Below are 26107 nucleotides of genomic sequence, written 5' to 3' on the forward strand. Positions count from 1 at the left end.
TAGATGCTCCCAGGCAACTCACACAGACCTCCGTGAAAGCTCTAGTGTCCCAACCTGTTTGGCAGTCTATTTTCACAATGGATTTGGGAATTCAGAGGGCAGGGGCTTCTTGCACAGGGCCTGGCCCACAGAGGGCACCAGGAAATGTTGGAGAAAGGCAGGGCGGAGGGAGGGAGGATAGGAGAGGGGAAATGGGGGAGCCACAGGGGAAGGCAGGGGGCCGCCACTGTGAGGGTTCCCCCAAGACAGCCTGTCATCAGGGTGGAGTCAGAAAGGACCCTTTCCTGGCCACCTTTGAGCGGGAAGTTGTCTGACTGTGGCTTTATAATAGTCATGGCACTACTTGGAGTCCACAGATACAGTCTGCTTTATATAATTCCAAGTGCTTCTTGCATTTGATTCTCTCGACCAAGTAGGCAGGGGCTTGTATTATCCCAATTTTGTAGAGGAGGGAACCGACGATCAACAAGGTCCCGCTGTTAACCAGAGACAACACACACCTTCCGGTGTGCAGCCCGGGGTTGCTTCTGCCGGGACATACGCTGCTCACCGTTCATTCATTCATTCATTCGTCACTTCACTTCTTCACTTACTCCTTCACATGCTCCTGAGCTTCCTTGCTTTTCCGTGGACACACCGTGCGCATGCCTGCCTCGGAGCATCTGTACTTGCCATTCCCTCTGCTTGGAACGCGCTTCCCACAGAGGTTCACCTGTGGTTCACCCCTGGTTCACCCCCTTGCCTCATTCTGCAGAAATGCACCTCCCTCAGCACCTGTCCACAGTAGCTCCTCATCACCCTGTCACACACCTGGCCCGTGTCCATTTTCTGAAGAGCACTAATCACTATGTGACCTTTTATTATATTATGTATTTATTATAGTTACTACTTTACATCCTACGTTATAACTATTATTATCCCCCTCTTCACTCTACAACATCAGCTCCTTGATAGCAGGATTTTGCCTGTCTGGTTTTCCATTCTATACCCAGCAGGTAGACCAGTGCCTTGACACACGGTAGAGGCTTAAATATATTTGTATTTACTGAATGGATGAGCACCTATTGCGTGACAGACCCTGCTCTGGATATTGAGAATCCACACATGATTAATGTCTCCCTGCTCTTAGGGAACTGATAGTAGAGAAACAAAAGGGGGTCCCCAGGATGGAATGGTGGGCCAGTGTGGGCTCCCAAGTAATGGTTCTCTTAGTCATTGTGGCGGAGCCTACTGGATGACTCTCCAGTGTCAGTTCTCTCTTTTTTCCTTAATAACAGAATCCCAAATTTAACGGAACACAAGGTCATTCAGAATAAAGGTCACCCTTCCCAGCCTCCCTTGCAAGCCTGGTGTAGCCATATGACTCAGTTCTGGCCAATTTTCAGAAAATATCCTTAGAGAAAAGCGGGTATGCCCTTCTTCACCCCTTCCTCTGCTTGTGAGATTGTGAAGTGATGGCTAGCCTTGAGTCACCATTTTGGGCCTTGAGGATGAGGTCATATCCCAGGGATGGTGCAGCAGAAAGCTGGAAGCAGCCTGGATCTCTGGCTCTGTAGAACATCAGCCCCCTCACCTCCAGAATTCATTTACCTGAGCAAGAAATAAACTCTCTGGTTTAATCCTCTTTTATTTTGGATTTTCTGTAGTTTACAGTTAAATAATCTTAATGATAAAGCCTTGGATGGGAAGAGAGAAAAGTAGGATAAAATGTCCAGGAGACTTGCTTTTCCACACAGAGTAAGATGGCCCCATGGCCCATCAAAGAGGCAGAAGTTGTAGCTGTAATGTGTCTGGATCTAGGCTGTGGAATGGGATAGAACCTGTTTGCCTCACAGGTAAATTGACTATGGTAACAGTCATTGGATCTCCACTCATTCATTTACCTTTTCATTCATTTATTCAACCATCCCACCATTCTCTCATGAAGTTCATTCACTCATCCATTCGTCCAATAAAACATTCCACAAAGCAGGGACCCCCAGGCTGGGGTGTGAGTTTGAGCCGGGCAGGGAAACACTTTGTAATTGAAGCTTCTCCTGGGGACGAGCAGCAGACCCATCTCTGAGCGCCAGGCCTCGGCCCCAGTTGATGGCATCTCTGAGAAGTGATCACATTCCGGATTGCAGGAGCGTGCAGTTCCTGGGAGAAGGGCACAGGGCCCTCCAGTTTCCCGGGTTGTCCCTCATGCTTCCTGTGGCCGGGCAGGGTGTTCTCCCACCTCCTCCCCTATAAGAGAGCAAGGAGAAAGTCTCTTTAAGCACACCTGCACACTCATTATGTCATGAAAGGTGACTGATGTTAGCAAGAGAAGGGTTCACATGCCTTGTAGCCTCTGAAAAGTATGTAAGACATAAAGCCTCTGCTTGGAACACAATGCTAAGAATATTCTAGAAGACAGCCAGAAACTCATAGGCCTTGTATATTTTCTCCGAAATTGAGCCAGGATCCCAGGGGAGGGTGGGCTTAAAAAAGATCACAGGACTTGCTGGGGCGGGGTGAGTAGGGAAAAGGAACTGAGAGGCAGAAGGGATACACAGGCGCTCTTCTGAGGCATCCTTGATAGGAAACAAAGTGACTTGGTGGGAAAAATAAGGATTCACTGGATGCTCATGGTTGGCTCAGAATAAGTCAGTTTTCTTTCTGGTATTTGATGGGCCTGTACATCCTTGCAGACACTGCGGTCAGAATTGAGGGTTAGAAGACAAAAAGCAAATGGAACCATTTCTGTTGTCTTTTGTTATATAACAGACCATCCCAAAAGTTGGGGCTTAAAATAACAACGGTTTTATGATTTCTTATGCTTCTCTGGTAGGCCGGACAGGGCTCCTATTTCACATGGACTAGACAAGAGAAGTACCGGGTGCTCACCAAGAGAGGAAGTAGACTGGACACACATGCAGCTGCATTCAGCTTGTGGCTGGAAGGTTCTAGAAGGGCATGTCACATGACCTCTCATCCTCCACGTGGTCTTTCTCACCACCTGGTCTCTCCTTCCCCTATGACAGCCTGGATTTCCTTACTACGTGGTGGCTGGATTCTGAGAGAGTGAAAGCAGAAGCTTCCTGGCCTCTTGGGTCCCAGCCTGGAAGTGACATGGTGTCACTTTTGCCACATTCTATTGGTCAAAGCAGGTCCACAGTCACACAGTGCCCCAGACTCCAGTGGGGAGGTGATAAACTCCACCTCTCCATGGGAAGAATTGTGAGTGGCCATATTTATAGACAAACTTCTGCGAGGAGTTGATAGGGATCATGGAACCCAGATGGAAAATAAGATGTGAGTTACACAAATTTGGATTATGCACGGCTTTAGAGAAGCACATTTGGTGCATAGAGCGAGGCTCACCTTCCAACTGCATGGGCCTGGAGCTGGGGTTCTGCACAGCTGGCTTGGCCTGTCTTCCACTACCCTGCTTTCCTCTTCTTCAAACAACCCATCGGCTGGAAACCACTAAAGGAAAGAGAAATACACCAGGGTCACGGTCATTAGCATCCCAGAACACTGGGTTCTATTTCTGGCAGATCCAAGGTAGTTGGCAAACCTCTACCCGCTGCCTCCCAGCTCAGCACTCAGAGGTAACGAGCCCACTGTATTACGTGGCATTAGCAGAAGTGCCGAGTACCAACCAGGAGAGGAAATAGACTCCCCGCTCTCCATGAGGATCGGCCTGCACCTGGGGCTTGGGGTTCAACTCTGGGCTCAGGGGAAGGCAACTCACATTGACTGAGTGCCTACTGTGTGCCAAGTGCCACTCGGCATGTCTGGCCCCTGCTTTTCTCCTGAGCCTCATCTTGTGCTATTTTCCCATTCTTGGCTTTCCTGACAATCTGGGTGTGTTTCTGTTCTTCCAGTGGGCCACTCTGTCTCTTCCTTTGCGTGTCCTGTTCCCTCTGCTTGAAACACTCTTTCTCTGGTCAACTCCAATGCATTCCTCAAATCACAGGCTCCCTTCTCTGCTAGACTGTAGGCTCCCAGCCCAGTGTTCTCTAAGTGTTTGTTGAATGACTGAATGATGGGATGAATAAGTCCTCACAACAGCCCATTTGACAGATGAGGCAACCGAGGCAGCTGCCATCAAGCAGAGAACTAGTTCATCCAAGGCCAAGATAAGGTGAGAGGCAGGGCCAGGATTTGAATCCAAGATTGTTTGGTGGCCGAGCTTGTGCCCTTTCTACGACACCTGGCTCATAAGGGTGAATGAAGGGGTGGACAATGGTGATGGAAAGGGTGCTGGTCGAGGAAGCAAGAGCCAAGGCACCTCTCTGCCTCATCACTCACAGGGAGTAATGCCAGAGATGGGGGGGGAACCTGGGGCCATGCTGCAAAGTTGCACAGTGTTTGGCTGAGTCTCTGTGTCTGGCCTTCCTCAATCTCTCTTGAATTGAGGGTTTACAGGCACTCCTCTGTAGACAAGAGGTCCTAGGCCAGCGGCTCATCTGGCTGTCAGAATCTGGAGGGCCATGCTAACTCCCAGGGTCCTTGGCACCCCCCGGTTAAAGGGGCCCAGGGCAGATTCCAGGTCACAATCAGGATGCGTTACCCCAGAGGAGCAGTCAGAATGCCGCACTAGAGGGAACTTCCTACGGCAGAGAGAGCACTGGCTTCAGAGTCCCAGACAGACTCAGGATCCCAGCTGCACCAATTAGAGCTGAATGACCTTGGCCCAGTTACTTCACCTCTCGGAGCCTCAGTCTCCTTGTCCAGAAAATGGGGATAACAAGGGTTGTTGAGGAAGTTAAAGGAGTTAATTGTGTAGCATGCTTAGGACAGGGCCTGTCTCCCCAACTTGAGCCTGGTGTAAGGGAAGCAGTTGATAAATATTAGGTTGGAAGGCCTATTGTTCTTCCATTGCCATTTAACCTCTTCTGCCTCAGCTTCTCTTCCGTGTCATGTTTTGTTCTGCATGTTTCCTGGGGCTGTGGGATGATCAGATGTGATAGAGGATGGAGAAGACATCTGTGGAGTCCCGGCCAAAGGACAAGGCTAAGGGAAGTTGGGCTGCCCTTCTGCCTCCATCTGGATCACACCAAGTCAAGGCCAAGGGGCCCAGTAAACATCTGGAGAGAAGCAGAAGTTCCATGAGCTTGGGAGGTGATGATGATGATGATGATAGGTATGATGACAGAGATGATGATGGAGGAGCTGATGGAGGTGATGATGATGGAGATGATGATGATGATAGGTATGATGACAGAGATGATGATGGAGGTGATGATGATGATGATAGGTATGATGACAGAGACGATGATGGAGGTGATGATGATGGAGATGATGATGATGATAGGTATGATGACAGAGATGATGATGGAGGAGTTGATGGAGGTGATGATGTTGGAGATGATGATGATGATGATAGGTATGATGACAGAGATGATGATGGAGATGATGATGATGATGATGGTGATGATGGTGACGATGATGATGATGATGTTGGGTGGATGGGTGGATAGATGAGAGGGCTTGTTATAGCATGTTTAGGCCAAGCCTTAAGAAGGCAATAGGGTATCATAAAAAGATCAAAGGGCTAGATATTCAAAGACCTAGATACTTTACAATCCAGGCTCTGCCTCTTACTAGTCAAATGACTTTGGGCAAGTCACTGCACATCTCTGAGCTTCAGTTCTGTCAGCTGTAAAATGGGAACAAAAACCCTTCCCTGCGAGCTCCCCTGGTGGCGCAGTGGTTGAGAATCTGCCTGCCAATGCAGGGGACACAGGTTCGAGCCCTGGTCTGGGAAGATCCCACATGCTGCGGAGCAACTAGGCCCATGAGCCACAACTACTGAGCCTGCGTGTCTGGAGCCTGTGCTCCACAACAAGAGAGGCTGCGATAGTGAGAGGCCCGTGCACTGCGATGAAGAGTGGCCCCCACTTGCCACAACTAGAGAAAGTCCTCGCACAGAAACGAAGACCCAACACAGCCAAAAATTAATTAATTAATTAATTAATTAAAAAAAAAAAACAAAAAAACCCTTCCCTGCTTACTTCACTGGGAGCATGCGTGGAGATCATGGCCGTGATCATTTTCATACACACAAGCAGCTGTGGTTATTGCTGCTGCTGCAGCTGAGGGCAAATCCCACCCACAGGCAGCCACTGCCATCAATCAGACTTAGTGCCAGTGCAAGATCTGTTACTTCCTTACCCAGGTGTCTTTAAGCCAGTTGAGTCCCTCCCAGCCTCAGTTTCCTCATTTACCAATGAGGATCCTAGTTCCACCCCCACAGAAGGTTGTGGCCTGGCTAAAATGGGTTCTTGTAGTTACAGGGATCAACCCAGTGCCTGCGAGGAGTAGGGGCTGCATGAATGGTCCTTGTTACGATTAAAGTCTCTGGTTCACTCTGGTTGTTTCTTTTCTGGCCACACTCTCAGCTTGGCTTGGCCTGGTATAATGATCACACCCTCCTGGTCATCACTGGTCCCTGCAAAACTGTCACAAGGGGCTGCCCTGTATGTTTGTACAGGTTGCTCACTGCTCAAGGGCACTCAGGTAAGGAAATTCAGCTTGTGCTTTTCCCTTCCAAAGCATAAGCCTCAGAGAGGAGCTGCCTCTGCCTAGAGGAGGTGCCTTTTTTTAATTCTCATAAAAACTGCGTATGCTAGAAGGCACCTGAGTCACCTTGTAGTGGGATTCATTCAGCTTAGAAATGTGGAATCAGATGCGGCTTCAGAGAGGATCTGACCCAATATTCCTGTTGCAAAGAAGAGAAAACTGACCACTATTCGTTCAGTCATTCATTTATTGAACTTTTACTGGGCACCTACTATGTGACAAGTACCATCTCAGCTCAGAAGGAGGCAGGAGTGATCAGATGAGGGGAAGGGCACAGGGTGTGGCTGGTTCAACTGTGCTCCTGCAGACCTTTGGCCCGGGGAGCACCCCCTATGTCCTTATCCCTCCACCTCCAGGGGTGTTTGGAAGGGTCCTGTAATGCCAGGTGTGGTGCCAGTTTACTCCAACTAGCTGTTCTCTGCACTGGCTAGCACCTGACCCTGTGCCCCTGATCCAGCCAGGCTCGTGCAGCTGGTGACCCACTGTCCTCTGCCGAAGGCTCAAGGCTGATTCTGATGCCCAGGACTGCTGGGACCAGAGACCCAATTAGGGGCTGTGTGGCCCTGGATGGTACATTCAAGCAGGAAAGAGCCCTGTGCTAGGAGTCAGTACCTGGGCTCTGGATCTAGCCTGTCATTAACACGTGTTGAACTTGGTCAAGCCACAAACCATCTCTTTGTCTGCAAAATAAGAAGGCTGAGCCGCATGACATATAAGGTTTTGCCAACTCTAATCTTCTGGTCAGTGGTTCTCAAACTTTGGCGTTGGAATTACTGAAAGGGCTGGTTAAAACCCGCCCTAGAGCTTCAGATTCAGAGGGTCTGGGGTGGGGTCTGTATTTCTCACAAGTCCTAGATGCTGTGATGCAGCTGGTCCAGGGACCACCCTTTGACAAACCACTGCTCTAGCAACTCTGGCTGCACATTAGAATCACTTGGGGGAGCTTTAAACAGTGTGGATATCAGGCGCAACCCCAGAGCAATTAAATCAGCATCTCTGAGTGGGAGCCTGGGCTTTGTTATCATTTAAAAGCTCCCCCGGGTGACTACCAGGGATAGAAAATACTGCTCCAGAAAAGTGGCCAGAGATGTGACAGCACATTGATTGGGTAAATGCCTGATTTCCCTTTGGAGAAAGGTCTCTGAGATCCCAACTCAGCCCCTCATTAGCTGCCTGGCTTTGAACAGCCTCCCTGAGCCTCAGTTTCCCTTCCTGTAAGTGGTGCTGTTAGGACTAAACAGAACTGCCTCCCTGTGTCTGCCCTTCCCTTCCTCCTGTCTCCAAGGAGAGCTTGTGCATTCTTCTGCTCTGAGGCTGTTCAGCTGAGCACAATTCAATAAGCATTTATTAAAAACTCAATGTGCAAGATGCTGTCCTTAATGATGTGGGAATTCAAAGATGAATCAGGCTCCGTCCCCTCTCCGAGGAGCTCACATGTAAGTGGGGATGATGAGGCATGTGTCCAAAACGTGAGACGGGATGTATCACAGGCCATAGACGAAGTAACCATGGCGAAGGCCACTGTATGCAAGGCCCCCCAGTGGGAGACCCTTAATGGGTTTTATAATCCTCCCAACAACCCATGAGGTAGCTACTAGTATAACACCCACTTTACAGATGAAGAAACTGAGGTTTAAGGGGCTGGTCAGTTACCCACAGTGCAAGAGCCAGCTTTTGTTGCCACAGGAGCCCAGACGAGGATGAGATCCACACGATTAGAAAGGCGAGGAGGCTTTGTGGGGAGAGGTGTGGACATGCTTTGAAGGATGTGTAGAAGTTCAAAGGGTAGATAGAGAAAAAGGTTTCCCAGATAGAGGGATCAGCATATACAAAGGACCAGAGGAGGGAAATCCCAGCTTCTCTAGGGACCCAGAAGTGCTTTGATTGGCTGAAATGCAGGCTAATGGTGAGGCATGCTGGGAATCAGATCCTGGTTGTTGGCCTTGTGTGCTGGGCTAAGGAGTTTAGGTTTTATATCTTAAGCCATGGGGAGCCATTGAAAATTCTTGAGCAAGGGATGGCATTTTTAGAAAAAGATGAAAGTGGTCATGGGTTACGGGAGTGGGGGGGGCGGTGACAGAGAGTCCAGTAAGGAAGGAGATGGCTACAACAAATGGTCCATGTGCAATGGTAAAACAAATGGGGGGGGGGAGGGCAGGGAAGACTAGGAAAGTGAGCACACGCGGGAGGTGTACTATTGCCACATGAAGCTTCTTTGCGCATCAATTCCTTATGTGCACCTGCTTACTGACTGAGCCACTCTGCACTGGGGGGCAGGGGCAGGTGGGTCTCCATATACAGCTCCCCTCAAGATGGGGACATGGTCAGTGGAGCGTGACCCACTCAGGATAGAGAACTCAGTTGAAGCAGCAGGTAATGGGTTCCTGAGCCAGCTGAGAGCTGGCCACCTGCCACGTTTCCGGGGTGGGTGTGGAGGAACTGGCCCAGTGGCCTAAGTCCTACTGACCCCAGCTTTCCAGGTGAAGCATACCACCCTGCCTGCCTCCTGCTGCCAAGTTCACAGCCAGCTCAAGGCTCACAGCCTCTGTGCATCAAGCTGAGCAGAAACCCTCCTGGGCTGAAGCCAGTTCCTAGAAGCAAAGTCTGGTGCTTTGGATGAGGAAAGATCACTGGGCTGGGATCCTGCCACTTGCCGGCTGGCTGACCTTGGGCACTTCCCTTAAGCCTTTCTGAGGCCTAGATATTCCACGTCCTCTGGTTAGGGGACTAATCACACTCAAGAAGTATAAGCACTGAGTCCTCTATCTAGGCCCTCCACCTCCATCTGCCCCATCTTCTCTGATTAGCTTCTTAACACCATGCAGGGACAAGCAGAGCAAGCCACTTTCTATAATCAAAGTCCAAGACCATCTTAGCACTTCTGTCACTCTGTGGACCTAGCATAGCACACCCATTTTATAGATGACATAACCAAGGCCCAGGGAATTTCCATGACCGGCCCAAGGCCAGAGATTTGAGCGGACACAGAGGCAGACTGAACACCAATCTCTCACCCAACGGAGCTGGACCCTCAGCTTGGTGCCCCCCCAGATCCCACTGACTATCATGAGGTGGGAGAATAAGTCTGGGGGCAGATTGGCAGACATCCCCCATGTTCAGGGTTCTGGAAGTGAGGGACAGTTCCCTGGCTGATCCAAATGATGGTTGGACAGACAGAGAATTGCATCCCTTCAGTGTCCCCGTACCACATCACACAGTGAGAACATTTTCTTTTCAGCCTCCTGATAACACTGAAGGAGAAAGTCTCTGTTGGGAGCTAAAAGGTCTTTAACACCTCTCCAAAGCTGGCCGACCTCCCTTTTTTTTTTTTTATTGATTGCTGGGAAGATGTTTTATTTATTTATTTAGTTGTGCTGGGTCTTGGTTGCGGCAGGCAGGCTCCTTAGTTGAGGCTCACTGGCTCCTTAGTTGTGGCAGGCGGGCTCCTTAGGTGTGGCATGCGAACTCTTAGTTGCGGCATGCATGTGGGATCTAGTTCCCCGGCCAGGGATCGAACCCAGGCCCCCTGCATTGGGAGCGTGGAGTCTTAACTGCTGCGCCACCAGGGAAGTCCCCGACCTCCCTTTTTCACTGAGGGCACATCTCAAGCCTTGGCAGGCCAATTTCCTGCTAGAATCTAATAAACTTGGTTTGTTTTCCTTGTGCTTATTTTTGCTCTTACCTTCTATTTATGGCAAGTGATACTGGTTTCCCATTTAAGGCAGTGATATAACAATTCTTCAAAAAACGTGTTTGGGGCAGGGGGGAGGAGTGGGTCTTGGAAGATACTAAGTAATAATGACTGATGTCTGCCCTGGTTCAAGGTGAGGAGAAGGGAAGGGAGAGAGGTGCTGCCCAAGGGCACCCAGGACGTCCCCAGCAGGGCTCTCTCTACGGTGCTCCCTCAGGCCTGCTTGCCGCACAGACCTCCATTCAGGAGGGCTTAGGCCAGGGTGACTCCGCGGCCCCTCCTGACCGCACGTGCGCGGCCCATGTGTCATCCCGCGGGGTCCCGCAGGCCCGGAGACCTCGGGAGGGAGGTAGAGGCTCGGGCGGGCAGAATGGGCGCCCGGGAGGGTCCCTGGGAATTTCGGCGAAGGAGGAGGGCGCGGGAGCCTTGCGAGCGGGCTGCCGCCAGACCGGGCGCGAGGGGCTAGGTTCCCTCGCGGGTCACCTGCGGCCGGCGCGGTGCGCGTGTGAGCGCGTGCACAGACGTCAGCCTCCGAGGCCCGCGCCGCCTTCCGCTCCCCGCGCGCTCCTCGCGCGCTCCCCGCGCCCCCGGCCGCCCCCACCAGCGCCCTGGCCCCACAAGCCCGGGCACGCGCAGCGCCAGACTGAGGTGCCAGGGCGGCCGCGGGCGGGGCTATGGGGCGGGGCCAGGCAGCGGGGCCCGCCGTCATTGGCCGAGCGCAGTACCGGGGGCGGGGCGCCGGGCGAAGGCGGGTGAGCGGGCTAGTGGAGGCAGAGGCGGGCGCCGGGTGGCGGGACAGGCTGCTTGCAGGCCGCGGAGGCAGCGAGTGGTAGCCGCGCGACGGGTCCACGGAGAACCGCTCGCAGGGGCGGCGGAGGACGCCCAGACCTGAACTGGGCTTCTGCCGCTGGGACCGCCATCAGGAGCCTGGGCTCGGATCACTTTTCGGAGGGACCATTGACCTTGCCCTGCGGGAGGAAGAGGGGCGTTCGCCTCCAGGAGAAGGGAAGGAGGGAAGAGCCAGGGCCCCGCAGAAAGTTCACCTCCTCTGGGGGCCGGAGGGGGTGAAGTGGGAGGAGGAGCCTGTGTGAGGCTAACTTGGAGCTGCGAAACGTTAGGGCGGCGTTTACGGCCCCCTCCCACAGGAGCGTGGAGCCGAGCGCCCAGCTCCTCCTTCAGCTGCTGGCGTCGCCTTGCAGGGAGAAAGGAGCCGTCCCTCGGCGCCGGGGGAGCCGCACAGCTGCGGGCAGAGGAGGAGGCAGCGGCCGAGCCGGGCAGGCACCCCCCCCGCCACCCGAGCGATCCCCTTTGGGGCGGGCGGAGCAGGTGGCATAGGCGGTCGGATAGGTTCGCCCACCCGGGACACGCACATACGCACGCACCTACAGTCACCTCCAAAGGACCCTCCAGGAGTCTCTAAGGACCCGGAGTTGCTCCTTTTGCCCTCTCCCCCAACCCCGGAGCCCCAGGCAGGGACCCCGGGATCGGACGTCCCCACGCCTCCGGGCACCTGGCTCAGCAGGAGTCCCCCGGGTCCGGGCAGGGCAGGGCCGGCGGCAGCGAGCCGGAGCCCGCCCAGCGCCCGGGCCCCGCCGAACCCTCGGAACCCACTCATGGGGCACCGGCTCCCCGTGTCCCCTCGCCCGGCCGCGCCCAGCCCGGCGCCCCGAGCCGCGCAGAGGAGGAGCCCGGCGGAGTGACCCGGGAGCCGCCAAAGACTCTGGAAGGCTCGGCGGCCGGAGAGCAAGGCGGTTCCCCGCACCTCCAGGCGCCTGCGGGCATCCGTCCGAGCCGCGCCAGAGACCCGGCCCGCCACTCCCAGGTAGGAGGGAGACACCCCAGCAGAACTGGGGAAGCGGGGAAGCCGGGAAGAAGGGTTTGAAGCTTGTCAGCGGAAGGCTAGGTGAAGCTTTACAGGACTAGGGAAAGTTAAACTGATTGAGCGCCTATTATGATCATCCGGCAACTTCACTTATCTAGAGAAAATGAAATTAGTTGAGCACCTACTATGTGTCAGGCTGGGTGCTTATTCCAGGAAAGAAAGACTTACTGCGTTTCTCCTATGTGCCAGATTTGGTGCTAGAAGCCTTCCATTTAAGAGATCTGGAGTAACAGCCGATTTGAATATAAGGAAACAGAGGCTCAGAGAGGAAGAGGCACTTCCCTGCCCCAAACACAGCCCCTCCCCTTCCTAAGCCAGCTGCAGCCTGCAAACCTGGCTGAGGGTGGAGCTGGGATGGGGCCAGTTGGTGGTGGCCTTGGTGAGGACCTCCTCTGAGGAGGGAAGATTAAGGAACGCCTTCCCTGTTCAGAGTTCCGTGAGCTTTGGGGGGAGTTGGTGCAAGGAGTGAGTTTCCTGGGCGATCCCCTTCCCAACAAGGGTTTCCTGTGACCAGCTGGCCAGAAGGCTCCCAGGTACCTCTGCGGGGCTCTCGCTCCTCCCCTTGCCCCTGGCCCTGGGAGGATGATGAAGGGTGTTGTCCAGGACCTCATGGGAGGTGGGAGGCCGGGCTGGGAAGGGGCAGCTAGCTCAGAAGCCCATATTCAGGCTTCCCCTGGCATCAGAGAGACAAGATGGTGTCCCCCAAGACCTCTGCCTGCACTCCAGTCCCTCCCCACCTGACTGCTCCAGGCAGCCCCTTGACTGCCAAGAGGAAGTGCCACAAAGAAAGGAACCTGCTTGCTGTGTGCTAGGAGCTGTGTGGGCCTCTTGGCTTCTCACTGAGCTCTGAGGGCCACTGTGGGTTTGTTTCTACCATTTGAGAGATGACCAGCCCCACTAGGTCCAGTCATTTGCCCAGGGTGGCTGGGCTGGTGAGAGGCAGAGCTGGTCTGCCTGCTCTCTACCACCCTGAGCTGTCAAGGGTGGTGAGATTGGCTTTGCAAAGCCCCCAGGACTCCCCTCAGTGTGGGCATGGAGGCCAGTGAATGCACGTGGGTCCAGAGAGGCTGGGATGTGTGCTAATGGAGGAGGCTTGGGGTGTGTGGGAGGGAGGGAGGGAGGGAGGGAGGGCTCAGGGTACCACAAGGAGGAGGATGCGGCCAGACTCTTATCCTGCTGTTCTTGCCCCTGTGACCCCTCCATCTTCCAGGCAGGCCCTGGGAGAGGGGCTTGAGGAAGAATGGGGTGAACGCACAGATGTATTTGCTGGGAGCTGGCTGGACAAGGTTTGGGGGAGTACTGGGCAGGGTGCCTGACCCCAACTGTCTGCAGCAAGAGAGAGAGGGAATTAGAATAGGCTTCTGGGGTCATTCCCCCCGCCTGACCCCAGCTGAGGCTTCAGTGAGTCAGACTTTGTTTTGAAAAAGATTGATTTTGGCCAGGGGGTGGGTTTTTATAGAGGTAAGAGCCCCAATTTTGGAGCCAACAGCCTGATTCTAATCCTGGCCTGGCTAGTCATCTGTGTGAACTGGGGCAAGTGACTCAGCCTCTGCGACCTCCAGTGTCCCCATTGGTCCAGTGGGTTGATGGTGGTCCCCTCTCCATGGGAGTGTTGTGAAGTCGTTGAAATAAGGCATGCAAAGCACCCAGCATGATGGAGGCCTGCCCAGCTGTGCTGACCATTCTCCCAGCATGGCCCCATCATCTCTGCTCCAGGCCCTTCTGCCTCCCTGGGATGAGTCACAGAACTTGCATTTGAGTACCTGTGCTGCTAGTGGCCCCCACTAAGCACTCTCTGGGCCTCCAGGGGGGAATCTACATTCTCAAAGGGCCCTTTGAACTCCTCGCTGTAGGGTCAGCCTGGCTGAGGATGGAGAGAAGGGAGCAGGCAGCGGTGGACGAGAGAAGCTGTGCCTACAGCGCTGCCCATAGTGCCTCCTCTGGGGGAGGAGAAGGGAAGAAAGATGCGGGGGTGGGAGGTGCTGTCACCTGACGGCCAGGTGTCTGGGCGTTTCACACAGCCCCACGTGGCTGGGGCCATGTGAAGACTCACAGTCCTCTCTCAGAGAGGAAAGCCACAGATTTTTTTTTTTTTTCTCCTTCTTTGCCCTCTCCTGACCCCATGCCTCCTCCCTCTGACTTCCTCAGGCCCATTCAGTCACCAATGTTAGCACGTCTATACCAGGAGCTCTGGGCTAGAGGCTGGGGCAGAAGATACACTGTCCCTGGGGGCTACTGGCCTCCTTCCCTCTCTGTGTAGACAGAGGTGACCACCAAGATCCAAGCTCCCTGCAGAGGGACTTGCGGAGGGGGCCATCCTGGTGTGGGACCTCTTTCCCCAGCAGCCCGCCTCCGTTGAAGGTGCACGCAGCCTGGCTCTCCCAGCCCAGGAGGAGACTGAAAAAAGTTCAGTGCTGTTGGCTTGCAGCCCTCTCTCCCCTGCTGCCCACCCAGGGATGTGTTCAGGGCACTGAGACCCTCCTCATTGCAGCCCCCCGGGCCAGCTAGACAGGGTGTGGGTGGAGGGCGAAGGCCCCAGAAGGAGGCTTTGAATGAGCTCCAAAGGTAGAGCCATTTGCTTCATTCATTCACAGATCATTTACTGAGCACCTGCTGTGTACATGGCACTGAAATCCTGTGGGATAAATTTGAAGTTGGCTTCAGGCATGAATTGCACAGGGGATGTAGAGGTCGTAGGCTTGGAGTCACCATCCTGGCTTCCTTATTAACTAAATGGGCCAGTCATGTAGACTTTTAAGCATCAGGTCCTTATTTGTGAAACAGGGAAGGGAATACGTACTTCATAGGGAGGTGGTGAGGGTACTCCATGGCAGGGGGCAGACTGCCTGGGGTCGAATCCCTCCTTGGCTGGTTACTGGCTGTGTGACCATGAGCAAGGTACTAAACTTCTCTGTGCTTCAGTTTCCTCATCTGTAAATTGGGGTAACCATCTACCTTCTGGGGTTCCTGAGGGATGAAGCAGGTTAGTACACGTTCAGCACTTGGAGCGCTCTGCATATATTAACTGCAAAATAAACGTCAGCTGTTATTATTGTTCTGTACTTAGCACAGTGCTTGGCACACTGCAGGGCTTGGTTACTGGTGATCGTTGTCATGGCTCCAGGCTGGGTCAGCGGTGGGCTGAGCCGGCTTATTGTGTGCGTCCCTTTGCAATTCATTCATTGAGATCATCTTGGTAGCTTGGCATCGGCCATGGTGGGAGTATTCATGGAAATTGACAAATGCTACCAATCAGAGCTTTCATAAAGGTCTTTTTGAGAGCCGCTTTACTGCACGGCGGTTCTCAGTCAGGCAAGGAGAACGCCCTGAACAGGTCGTGTGCCAGAAAATTCACACACAAGAGGTGTCTCCACCCGAAGTCTCTTAGCATCACGGCAGATGTAGACATTTATGATGTTGGAGAGTACCAGGGGGTGAATGAATGAGGCTCTCCAGGCTACTGACCTGGGGCATCGCGGGGTGGGGACCAGTCAGAGTTAGCACCACAGCCCTTTGTGCAGATTGAGAAAAGGTGCCTTCTCTGAGCAGATGAACACCAAATAAGACGGCCTCCCACTTTCCCACCCAGCCGGGGGCCTTGTGCAGTGCCCCACCTGCACCACCCTGTGTGGCAGCCCGCTGAGGGCAGAGGAGATCTGTATTTCAGCAGGCCTGCACCCATTTGTAGCTCGTCTTCTCTAGATGGGTGGGCGGCTTCCTGCTGGGTTTGGCAGGAGGCAGAGGAGCCTTCAGAGAGGAGGTGGCATTTGAGCCAGACCCTGATGCGGGGAAGAGGGTGCTCTGGGGGAGGGGCTAGCACGAGCTGAGGGCTGGAGGCGGGTGCCAGCAGAGCGCAAGCTCACTAGGGGTTCCAGGGGGGATTCTGGCAGCTGCTGAGATAGGAAACGAGGGTGGCTGGAGTGTGAATGGCCCTTGGGTGGGCCTGATGGAGCCCCTGGAGGTTACTTATCTTTAACTGGGGTTTGGAGCTTGGATCCATTTCGGCCTCTCCCACAAGCCCAAGAGGCGCCTGTAGAAAGTTCTGATGAGAAAAGTGACTCCCGGGGAAGTTAAGCTCCTTACCCAAGAGCAGTAGCAAGTTAGTGGTAAAGCGAGGAGTCAAGCCCCAGCAGGCCCGTGCTGTATAAACAAACAAACAAACAAATAAATAAGGGGTGAATGAACGCAAGGGTGAGTGAATGAGTGAATGGGTGGATGAATGAAGGAGGAAAGAAAAAAACAAGAGAAGGACGAGCAGGCAGAACTCCAAGACCTTTAGAGAGACCCCAGTCCAGTGTTCCCATTGTACAGACAGAAAACTGAGACCAGACAGGTGGCCGGCAGGGGAGGCCAAGGCTTCCAGCAAGGGCTGCAAGGCCGGGCCTCGGGCCTCCTGACGCCGGCTCCCGGCTCTCTGCCGCAGCCCCGAGCCATGATGAAGACCTTGTCCAGTGGGAACTGCACACTCAGCGTGCCCGCCAAGAACTCGTACCGCATGGTGGTGCTGGGCGCCTCGCGGGTGGGCAAGAGCTCCATCGTCTCTCGCTTCCTCAACGGCCGCTTCGAGGACCAGTACACGCCCACCATCGAGGACTTCCACCGGAAGGTCTACAACATCCGCGGTGACATGTACCAGCTGGACATCCTGGACACGTCCGGCAACCACCCCTTCCCTGCCATGCGCAGGCTCTCCATCCTCACAGGTGGGTGCCAGGGGTGGGCACAGGTGCTTGAGTATGTGAGCGTGTGTGCTCGGTACTTTACAGTTTGCAAGGCACTTGCCTATCTGAGATGAAGCTCACGACGAGCCCCCTTAGCACTGTGAGGGTCAGAGAGGTGTTGCTGCTTCCCGAGCGAAGGATGGAGCCGGGTCCCCAGTTCCATTCTGTCTGACTCTGGATCGATTGCTCATGGCTGCTGGCGCTGCCTTCCAGATCAGGAACTGATAGACTCTGCACTGGGGCTTTACCTCCCCAGGGAACAGAGGGGCTGCTGCCTTCCTTCTGTGGGGGTGACCCAGCAGAGCTCCAGGGCCCGGGGTCAGTCCATCGGGCTCTGATCTATTAACACTGCAGGGCTTTTCCAGCTCTCAGAGAGGCAAGGGCAGGACGCAGGCAGTGATCAACCAGAGGGGCTGGTGGGGACCTGCGGATGCTGGGAACTCGGTAATAATCACAGTAACGGCCATGGCAACGCTTGGTAACGCTTACCAAGAGCTGTGTGCCTGGGCCTGTTTCTAGAGCTTGGCATGTATTTATTTAATCCTCACAACTAACCTAGGAGACAGGTATTTGCCTCCATTTTACAAGTGGAGAAACTGAGGCCCAGAGAGGTTGAGTTACTCCAGGTGATAACACAGCTGGTAAATGAGTCTGGCTCTCATGCTTTACCACTGGGCTCTCCTATAGCCTCTTGGCCCAGCTGGGAGTGGTGGGGAGGGAGGAGATTGTGGGGGACTAAGGGGGCAGGTAGAGATGTGAGACTGGGCCATGATTTTCATCACTCAAGCAGTTTTGTGTGGTAGCTAAGAGGACACATCCAGAAACTGGTCTGCCTGGGTCCGAATCCTGGTTCCACTGCTTCCTGGTTTTGTCCCTCTGAGCGAGTGACTTTATCTCTTTGTGCCTCAGTTTTCTCATCTGTAAGTTGGCATCACATTAGCACGCATTCCAAAGGTCTTTGTGAGAATTTAAATGAGTTAATATAAGAAAAGTGCTTGGTGATTGGAAGGTAAGTGCTCAAGAATTATGGGTCTTAAACCTACATTTGCAGTATGCCTGCGATGGGCTATGCAGGCCCATTTCCTAAACCCTGCACCTGCCATTGCTGGGTGGCGATGAAGGGAAGGAATGAGCAAGTAACCCCCCAGCCATCACTAAAACAATCCCACAAATCGAGATACTTCTACACCAAGAAACCCTAGCCATGCCCACCCCTCTCCCCACAGCCCAGTCAAGACTCCTCCCTGAGTGCCCTGGACAGATGGCTTCCTCTTCCGGCTGTCCTTGCTGACCATCTGACCCAGATCACACTCAGACTGTCCCACGCCATGTTTTGGAGAGGGAGTGTGTGGGCAGAAGGAGCCTGGGCTGACCTGGGTTTCAGCCCTGGCTCTACCACCTGACGGCTTAGATGTGTGACCATAAGTCTGGATCTCAGTCTTCCCAGCTGCACAATGGGCATAACCTTGCTTCCTCCCAGGGTGGCTGTGAGGACTGCAGGAAATCGCGTGGGGGGCATTTCCAGGACTCGATGGAGATTGCAAGGATGTCTGCTTTCCCGGCCGTGGGGAGGGGACTGGGTGCCCACCAACAGAAATAAGGCTAATGGAGGGAGAGAGTAGATGTGGAGAGAGACCACATGCGTATTTCCAAAGTTAATTTTTAATTACACAAATAACACACAAACACACCCTCCTCTAAACATACAGATAAGGCTAAAAAGCCCCCTTGCCCCATGCCCCCAACCGCAGGCTCCTGCCCCCTCCCCCGAGGTAGCCACCCCATCAGTCTTCCAGACCCCCCATGAACACTTTGACATTCACATTTGTGTCCCCATAACAGAGAGTATTTTCGTCTCATTTTTCCGTGCACATATCATTCCAAGCACATCTGCCTGCTGCCCGCTTTTTTCACTCACCGGCCCGTGCCTCATTTTCCAACCTGGTGCTGGTACACAGCAAATTCTGAAAGCCATTAATTCTGCCGCCAGCTCTCCTTCCAGCTGCCAGCCAGGCGTCTCTGAAGTTTGGCATCACAGCCTTCCATCTGAATATGTCAAGGCTGCAGAGCCCTCAGGGGCCCGGGATTAGCCTTAACGGGATGGGTTTGGCAGCCTAAGCAGAAACGGTTGCCAGGCTGGCGCTGCCTTACAAGTGCCTTTCTAAACAGTCCACACCGTCCTCCATCCCGTCCTACCCCGTCCACAGGACCAGCTTTATGAACACCCACTGTGCGCCGTGACGACATCTCCCTCTGTTCCAGAGAGCATCATTGGCTGGAACGTGGTCCTGAATGTGGCGTGTGCTATTCTGGGGGGACAAATGGCGTGCCCCGGGGGTCCAGAGGAAGGAGGCAGCAGTGCTACCAGAAGCTGGCATCACTTGATTCTCCTCTGGAGAACTTGGGCCAGCCCCAGGCACCTTTGAGCCTCGGTTTCTTATAAAACAGGGATCTTAACATCTCCCCACAGGTTCTCAAGAGTTTAAGTCAAAGTGCAAAAGGTACTTTGAGTGTGAGATTGTGATCATTGTAGTGAGATGTGGAAATTGGGGTGGAGGCACCAGCCCTCTCTCACCCTCCCCACCTCCCCTGCCACCTCCCCATCATCCCTGTTTCAAAGACCTGCACTGAGGGATGCAGCGAGTTGTAGCAGGGGTAGCGTGGGCCTCGGAAGCTAGTGTTCACTTGTTCATCCGTGATTTATTCAAGAATCAGAGGACACCTGTGTGTGCCAGGACCAGCCAGGTGAGGACAGAATCGGGTCCACATCTCGGCCTAGCTACACCTGAGCTGTGTGGTCTTGGGCTGGTTGCTCACCCTTTCTGAGCCCCAGTTGGCAGACCTGTCACATGAAAGTAATGAAATCTCCCTCACAGATGTTCCATGAGGAGTCAAGGGGGAACCCACACGACTCTCGCAGGTGCTTGTTCTCATTATCCTTTTGAGACCCGAGATCACTGAGCACGTGTCACTTTCCATTCATTATCTCATCAAACCTTCAAAAGCATCCTGCATGGGACAGATGGGGAAACTGAGGTTTAGAGAGGTGGTATGACCCGCTGAAGGCCGTGTGGCCAGTGAGTGGAGGGGGCAAGAGGTAAACCTAGGCCTGCCTGATGCCAACACTCTGCATTCCAACTATGCTTCGGGGGCTATTCCAGGCCCTGGGGATGTGCGCTGAACAGCAAGACCCCTGCTCTTGTGGAAACTGTATTTCTTATTATTCTAACACAGTCCACACAAGCTCACAAATCACTCACCCTGTCTCCAGCCCTGCCGGGAAATGTAGGGCTGATTGATTGTGTTTGAACCAGGCTGTGCCACATATTAGCTCTGTGAGAAGGGATTTAACCTTCTGGGCCTCAGTCTTCTGCTCTGGAAAATGGGGGGAATAATAGCAGTTCCCCGCTAGAGTCACTGTGAAGGTCAAGTCAGGGAGCGGGGAGGGGCGAGGGCACGTGGTGCGGTCAGGAGGCGCCTGTGAACTCACCGCCTGGGGTTCCTCTCCCCACAGGCGACGTTTTCATCCTGGTGTTCAGTCTGGATAATCGGGAATCCTTCGACGAGGTCAAGCGCCTCCAGAAGCAGATCCTGGAGGTCAAGTCCTGCCTGAAGAACAAGACCAAGGAAGTGGCGGAGCTGCCCATGGTCATCTGCGGCAACAAGAACGACCACGGCGAGCTGTGCCGCCAGGTGCCCACCACCGAGGCCGAGCTGCTGGTGTCGGGCGACGGGAACTGTGCCTACTTCGAGGTGTCGGCCAAGAAGAACACCAACGTGGACGAGATGTTCTACGTGCTCTTCAGCATGGCCAAGCTGCCGCACGAGATGAGCCCCGCGCTGCACCGCAAGATCTCCGTGCAGTACGGGGACGCCTTCCACCCCAGGCCCTTCTGCATGCGCCGAGTCAAGGACATGGACGCCTACGGCATGGTCTCGCCCTTTGCCCGCCGCCCCAGCGTCAACAGTGACCTCAAATACATCAAGGCCAAGGTCCTCCGGGAGGGCCAGGCCCGCGAGCGGGACAAATGCACCATCCAGTGAGCAGGCGGGACGCTGGGGTGGGGCTTGGGCGGTGCCTTACGGTGGGGGTGGGGCGTGGCCCCGGGTGCCCGCTGCCCGCATCCCCCCCCGTGAGACCCCAACAGCAGTCACGTTGGCGCCAGACTGGAGGACCCCAGCCTCCAGCCTCTGTGCAGTCTCCTGCCTTCAACCACTTCCCTCTGATTCCTCCTTTCCGCCACTCCCTCTTGGTTTCAGCTTCTCCGTGGGTTGGGAGGGGAATCCCTGCAGGACAAGAGGCAAGGTTGGGTGACATCTGAACTTATGCCAGGACCCAAGTCAGAGCCTGCCTGAGGGGCCAGAGGGGCCAGGACCCCTGCCTCCGATGGAGACTCCTGGAACATCCCAGATGAAAATGAGACCCAGAGCCAGCTGGGAGAGGGCTCCGCTCTCCTGGTGGAAGACCCAGCTTGGTTTAGGAGGCAGCTGGGAGTCTCCTCCCACCCCATCCTGAAACGCTTACCCTCTGGCTCTATCCCCTGCCCCCCAACTTGGCCCTCAGCTGCCCCCGACATTGAGCCAGGGGTGTCTGTGTGTTCGAAGGAGGCGTGGCTACGTCGCCTGGCCCATGTCCAGCTCTTGGACCGCCTTCCTCAGCCTCTTCTCCCAGGTTCCTCTCGTCTGCTGGTTGTGCTTTGTTGTTGCAGCTGTTATGTCGTGTTCCCAGTAGGAATGGAAATTGCTGTACTGTGAAAGCCTAGTGACCCCTCTTTGGCAAGGCCCCCCCAGTGTAGATCCACTGCCTCCACTGGGGACACCTTCGTCCCCCATTCCAGGTGGGGTTTCTGTGGCCTGTCCGCCGCTGGACGCAGCCCTCTACCAAGCTTCAGCGTTCACACTCACACAGGCGGGGCAGGCCTGCGGGGGCAGCTTCTCCTCTTGCCTCTATTTCCCAGAGCGGGTGGATGAGACTCAGAGGGCAAAGTGACAGGCCCCAGCTCCGCCTCCCGGCTAGTTCAGGACGCAGCTCCACCTGGAACCAGGCTGTCCTCTACTGTGCTGGTTCCTCAAGCATTTATTGAGCGCCTGCTGGGTGCTGGGTCCACCGTGTGCTAGGAAACAAAGAGGGTGAGCAATGCACTTTACGCCCCCAAGGCCAAGCCTCCCCGGCTCTGGCCTCTTTCCCACCAGCCGCCTGGCCGCTGCCCCACCAGCCGCCTGGCCGCTGCCCACCCCTGCTGCCTCTGTACACGCATTCTATTGGGAGGCGTGAAAGAGCAGCTGGGAGCCAGAGCTGAGCCCGGGAGAGGCAGGTAGGAAGAGCTCCCAGTGGGCCTTTTCCTGGTGCCTGGGATTGGGTTGTGCTGGGTACCAGGCGTGGTGGGATTTGAACCCATGGACCAAAGGCTCTTGTCATCAGCTCTTACAAAATACATTTTATATTTTAAACCTCCTTGAAACTATTGAAGTTCAGGGCCACAAGGAACCTTAGTGGTCATCTAGTGAATCTGAGGCCCAGAGAGGGTAAGTAACTTGCTCCAGGTCACACAACAAGCCTGTGAGTGGCAGAAGCAGGGTTAGGTCTGGCATTCAGCACACACCATGGTGTGCCCCTCTCCTGATGCTGCCTCATCCCCTGGGGCCTTCAGGGATTTGAGGTGTTGTCTCCCTGACCCTGTCCCTAAATCGGCCTTTGAGGGCTCCTGTAGATTCTGTGTACATTGTGCCCACGTATATCCATGTACATACACATGAACACACAGACATAAACGTGCCCTGGCCTCAGCTCTGCACACCCCCTACCCCACCTTGGCCACTGCTGCTCAAGGCAGCCACTCTGACCCTGCTTCTGTGCCCACACCTGGCCCCAGCTTGAACCCTCTAAGCAGACCAGGTACCTTGGCCAGGACAGGTGTGTGGCCTGGTCTCACTCAGTCACACCCCTGCTTCCCCCTATCTCTGTGTACACTCTCAATTAAAGTGGGTTTGTTTCTAAGCCGTGTCCTTGACCATGTGTATTTTCTGTATTTCCAAGAAGAGGTGTGGCTCTTCCTCCAACCAAAGCTGGCCTTTCCCTCCCCAGATTGCACCTGCCTGGTGCCCTTGCCCTGCGTGTCAGCACTGAGTCAGCCTTTAAGGTTAAGTACGTGGAGGGCGGGGGGTGGGGGGGCGGGGATAAAACCCCTGGCTCCTGGGCCCTCTGGAGGAGTGGCCAGGTCAGACAGAGAGGCCTCCCCGTGGACCATTAGCCCTTTGGGGTCACCATATGACCAAGTTCTGGGTGGCTTCCAGAACCACCCAGAGAACATTTGGCAAGATCTAGAAACAGTTTGGATTGTCAAAACTGGGAAGGGGGGCGGCATGCTATTAGCACCTGGTGGGTAGAGACCAGGGACGGTGCTGAACACCTCGCCATAAAGTGTTACCCGCCCTGAATGTCAGCAATGGGCAGCCTCCTCGCTTGGACCGTCAACCCTTGAGATCAAGACACAGCCATTGTCTATGTATGGTTGATACAACATACAACTTTCTGGATGGTAAACACTGGACAAGCACAGTGTGCCCTTGTGTGAAATGAGACAGAACATGGGAGGGGAGTGGCAGGTGGAGGTGGGGGGAGAAGGTCTTATCCCCATGTAACCCCAAACATGGCGCCTTGGACCGAGGTTCTCCCTCGGCGGAGGGAAGGGAAGGGAATCAGCCACACACCTGCTGTGTGATTGACACCCCTCCTCTCGCTCCATCTTCATATCTTCCAGCCCCATAAGAAACATGCTCCTTGTGTTCACCCCTTCTTGTGGTGGGGAATTAAGCTCAGAGAGCTCAATATCTCGTCCAAGAAGGCACAGCTGGTGAAGGGGCAGGTCGGGGACTTGAAACCAGAGGCCGTCTGAGCTCCGTGTGAGTGAGGAAAGGATTTTGCATCTGGGAGATGGAGACAGGTCTGTGCTTTTGATCAGTCAGCAAACACCACTGAGCAGGGAGGTTCATAGAGAAGGAGGACAAGGTCTCTGCCTGCCAAGGGCTCATGATCCAGAGGGAGAGACCCCTGTGTGGACATTCACAAAGCAAGGTGAGCCCGGCTACTGTGGAGGAAAACCAGGTGAGCCTGGGAGAGCTCCCGACCTCTGCCTACCTGGGAGCCCAGCTTCCCTCCCATCCTTTGCCCATGCCAGCCAGAGAAGGTCAAAGTGGGAGACAAGTCACCCTGATGCTCTCCCAGTCCTGGTTTCTGTAAATGTGAGATGTGGAGGTGAACATTCCCTTCTTCATTGCAGGTCAGAACTGCACCCTAAGAAGGGCTAAACGGAGAGGTAGTTGGGCGCACCTTCCATGCAAGCCTTCCACGGTGCATCGGAGCCGGGGCACCTCTGCCACGCCCTCCCTCCTCATGGGACCGTGAGCAAGTCCTGTCTTCTCCCAGGCTTCAGTTTCTTCATCTCTAAGTGGGAGGTGGGGAGGAGGACAGCTGGACCAGACAGCACACGAACAGCCCCTTACAGCCCTATGTTCTCTGCGAAAAGGAATTAATATTCCTACTACATAACCCACAACATTCTGATCGTTACTAAACAGAACACGTTTGCTCCAGCCCCGGCCCCAGCCCCACTCCGTGCATCCCACAGATTCGCCCTGGAATGGGGTTAACAAGCAGAAAGCTGGGGCAGAGGAGGAAGACGCCCCTGACAAATAGCCCTGGCGTGGAGGGTGGAATAAGATTGCAGGAAAATTCCCCTCGTGGGGAGACCATTCAGAGATAAGCCCAGGACAGCCAGCTTAATTCCCAACCTAGGAAGGGAGCGGTGGGAATCTGATTTCAGAGAATTCTGAGCTATGAACTCTAAGTACTTGTTCTGTTCCGCCTCCCTGAACCTGTTACTCATTCCAAAGAAAAACTTCAGCCTGCATCCAGGCTTGGTGGGGGCTGATGGGAGGCCAGCTGGGGCTCTGCTGGGCTCGGCCTGTTCCTGCAGCCTCTTGTTGAATCCTCGAGGCAAAGCTATGAGGAAGGATTATGAATCCCCATATGAGGGAACTGAGGCTCAGAAAGGTAAAGGCACATGCCCCAGATTGTACAGCTGGCAAGTGGCAGAGCTGGGCTAGAATTCACCACTGATTGCAAAGCATGTTTTCTCCCCAGAGCTTTCATAACTGAGCCAGCTAGGAGCTGCTCTCTGGAGGGAGAAGCCAGCAGTTTGGGGTGTGATGTCTGAACACGGTTCAGAGAACTTGGGCAAGTGTCATTCACAGGGAGTGAGATGCCCTGCCACTCATAGCCAAGGGCGCAGCCACTGTAGCCGGAGGAGAACTTGACTTCTCTCTCATGAAGAAGCCCAAGGTGAGTGTGCTAGGCCAGAGTATGGCTCTGCTCCACCTGGTCATTCAGGCATCCAGGTCTCAGGCTCCTCTATCTCTAGGACCGTGTCGCATCTGCAAGGTCAAAGCCACTGCCACATTCAGGTTCAGCCAGAAAGTGAAGGGGAGAGAGTGCAGACACTGCACATCTGCTGTTTTCAGGGCCCTGGACACATCCCTTCTGCTCACTTTCCACTGGCAAGACTCAGTCATGTGACCAAACCTACCTATGAGAAGGGCTGGGAAACACAGTTCCCTGCTAGGTGGCCCCGTACCCAATGGTGACTCGTGGAAGAAGAGGAGGAGTGACTGGCTGGCCAGATAACTGTCCCCATGAAGCCACCCTCAAGCAGCAGGTCTGGACCTCAGGGCTCACATTCAACCCGACTTCCAACAAGCTCCACTCAGTAGACGCGATCAGAAAGCAGCTCTGACCTCCCACTGTTTCTTTCAAGTGGCTCTGGGTTTTGCTTTCCCCGTCCCTCCATGAGAACTGGGACTGTCCCATGACTTTTCTCATCTATACCAGAGGCACTTCGGATGGCAATACAGCCTCAGTTAAAAATCTCTGGCCATGTGATGACTGACATTTCTGTCTTCACTCAAAGGAAAGACCTTCCCCCAGCTGAGTTCTGCTGTGCACAAAAAGCTAGAATTTGGGAAAGAGAAGGGTGGGCATGTTCTCCTCTTTTTTCACTCTCCATCTTCCCTTTTAGCTAATTCCAGTTTCTCTCTCCTCTGTTCTTGGGAGGTGGGTCAGGGAGGAGGCGGGGGGAGAGGAGGTCAGTGGGACAGGGACGTTCCTACTTGCGGGGCACTGTGGTATTGCGGTAAGACTGTGTCATGCTCAGAGCGTGGGAGATGTTTAATGATGGTACTAAAATCTCAGGGGCAATTTTGTAG

At 54.4% G+C, this 26107-nt stretch overlaps 1 protein-coding gene and 1 long non-coding RNA gene across 2 annotated transcripts; one reads left to right on the forward strand and one right to left on the reverse strand.

Annotated features, from left to right (window-relative positions):
- Positions 1–1654: 1654 nt before the first annotated feature.
- LOC132372698 (uncharacterized) lies at positions 1655–12365 on the reverse strand. The gene is made up of 3 exons (XR_009505228.1): positions 12294–12365; positions 3346–3450; positions 1655–2226 (listed from the first exon to the last, which is right to left on the reverse strand). It is a non-coding gene; the product is annotated as an uncharacterized LOC132372698 (long non-coding RNA).
- RASD2 (RASD family member 2) lies at positions 11025–22844 on the forward strand. The gene is made up of 3 exons (XM_059934825.1): positions 11025–12065; positions 16549–16828; positions 20361–22844. Exons 2-3 carry the CDS (start codon positions 16558–16560, stop codon positions 20888–20890), a joined length of 801 nt encoding a protein of 266 aa, XP_059790808.1. The 5' UTR covers positions 11025–12065; positions 16549–16557; the 3' UTR covers positions 20891–22844.
- The last annotated feature ends 3263 nt before the right edge of the window (positions 22845–26107 follow it).

Source organism: Balaenoptera ricei, chromosome 10 (assembly GCF_028023285.1).
Source record: "Balaenoptera ricei isolate mBalRic1 chromosome 10, mBalRic1.hap2, whole genome shotgun sequence".
Lineage (NCBI taxonomy): Eukaryota > Metazoa > Chordata > Mammalia > Artiodactyla > Balaenopteridae > Balaenoptera > Balaenoptera ricei.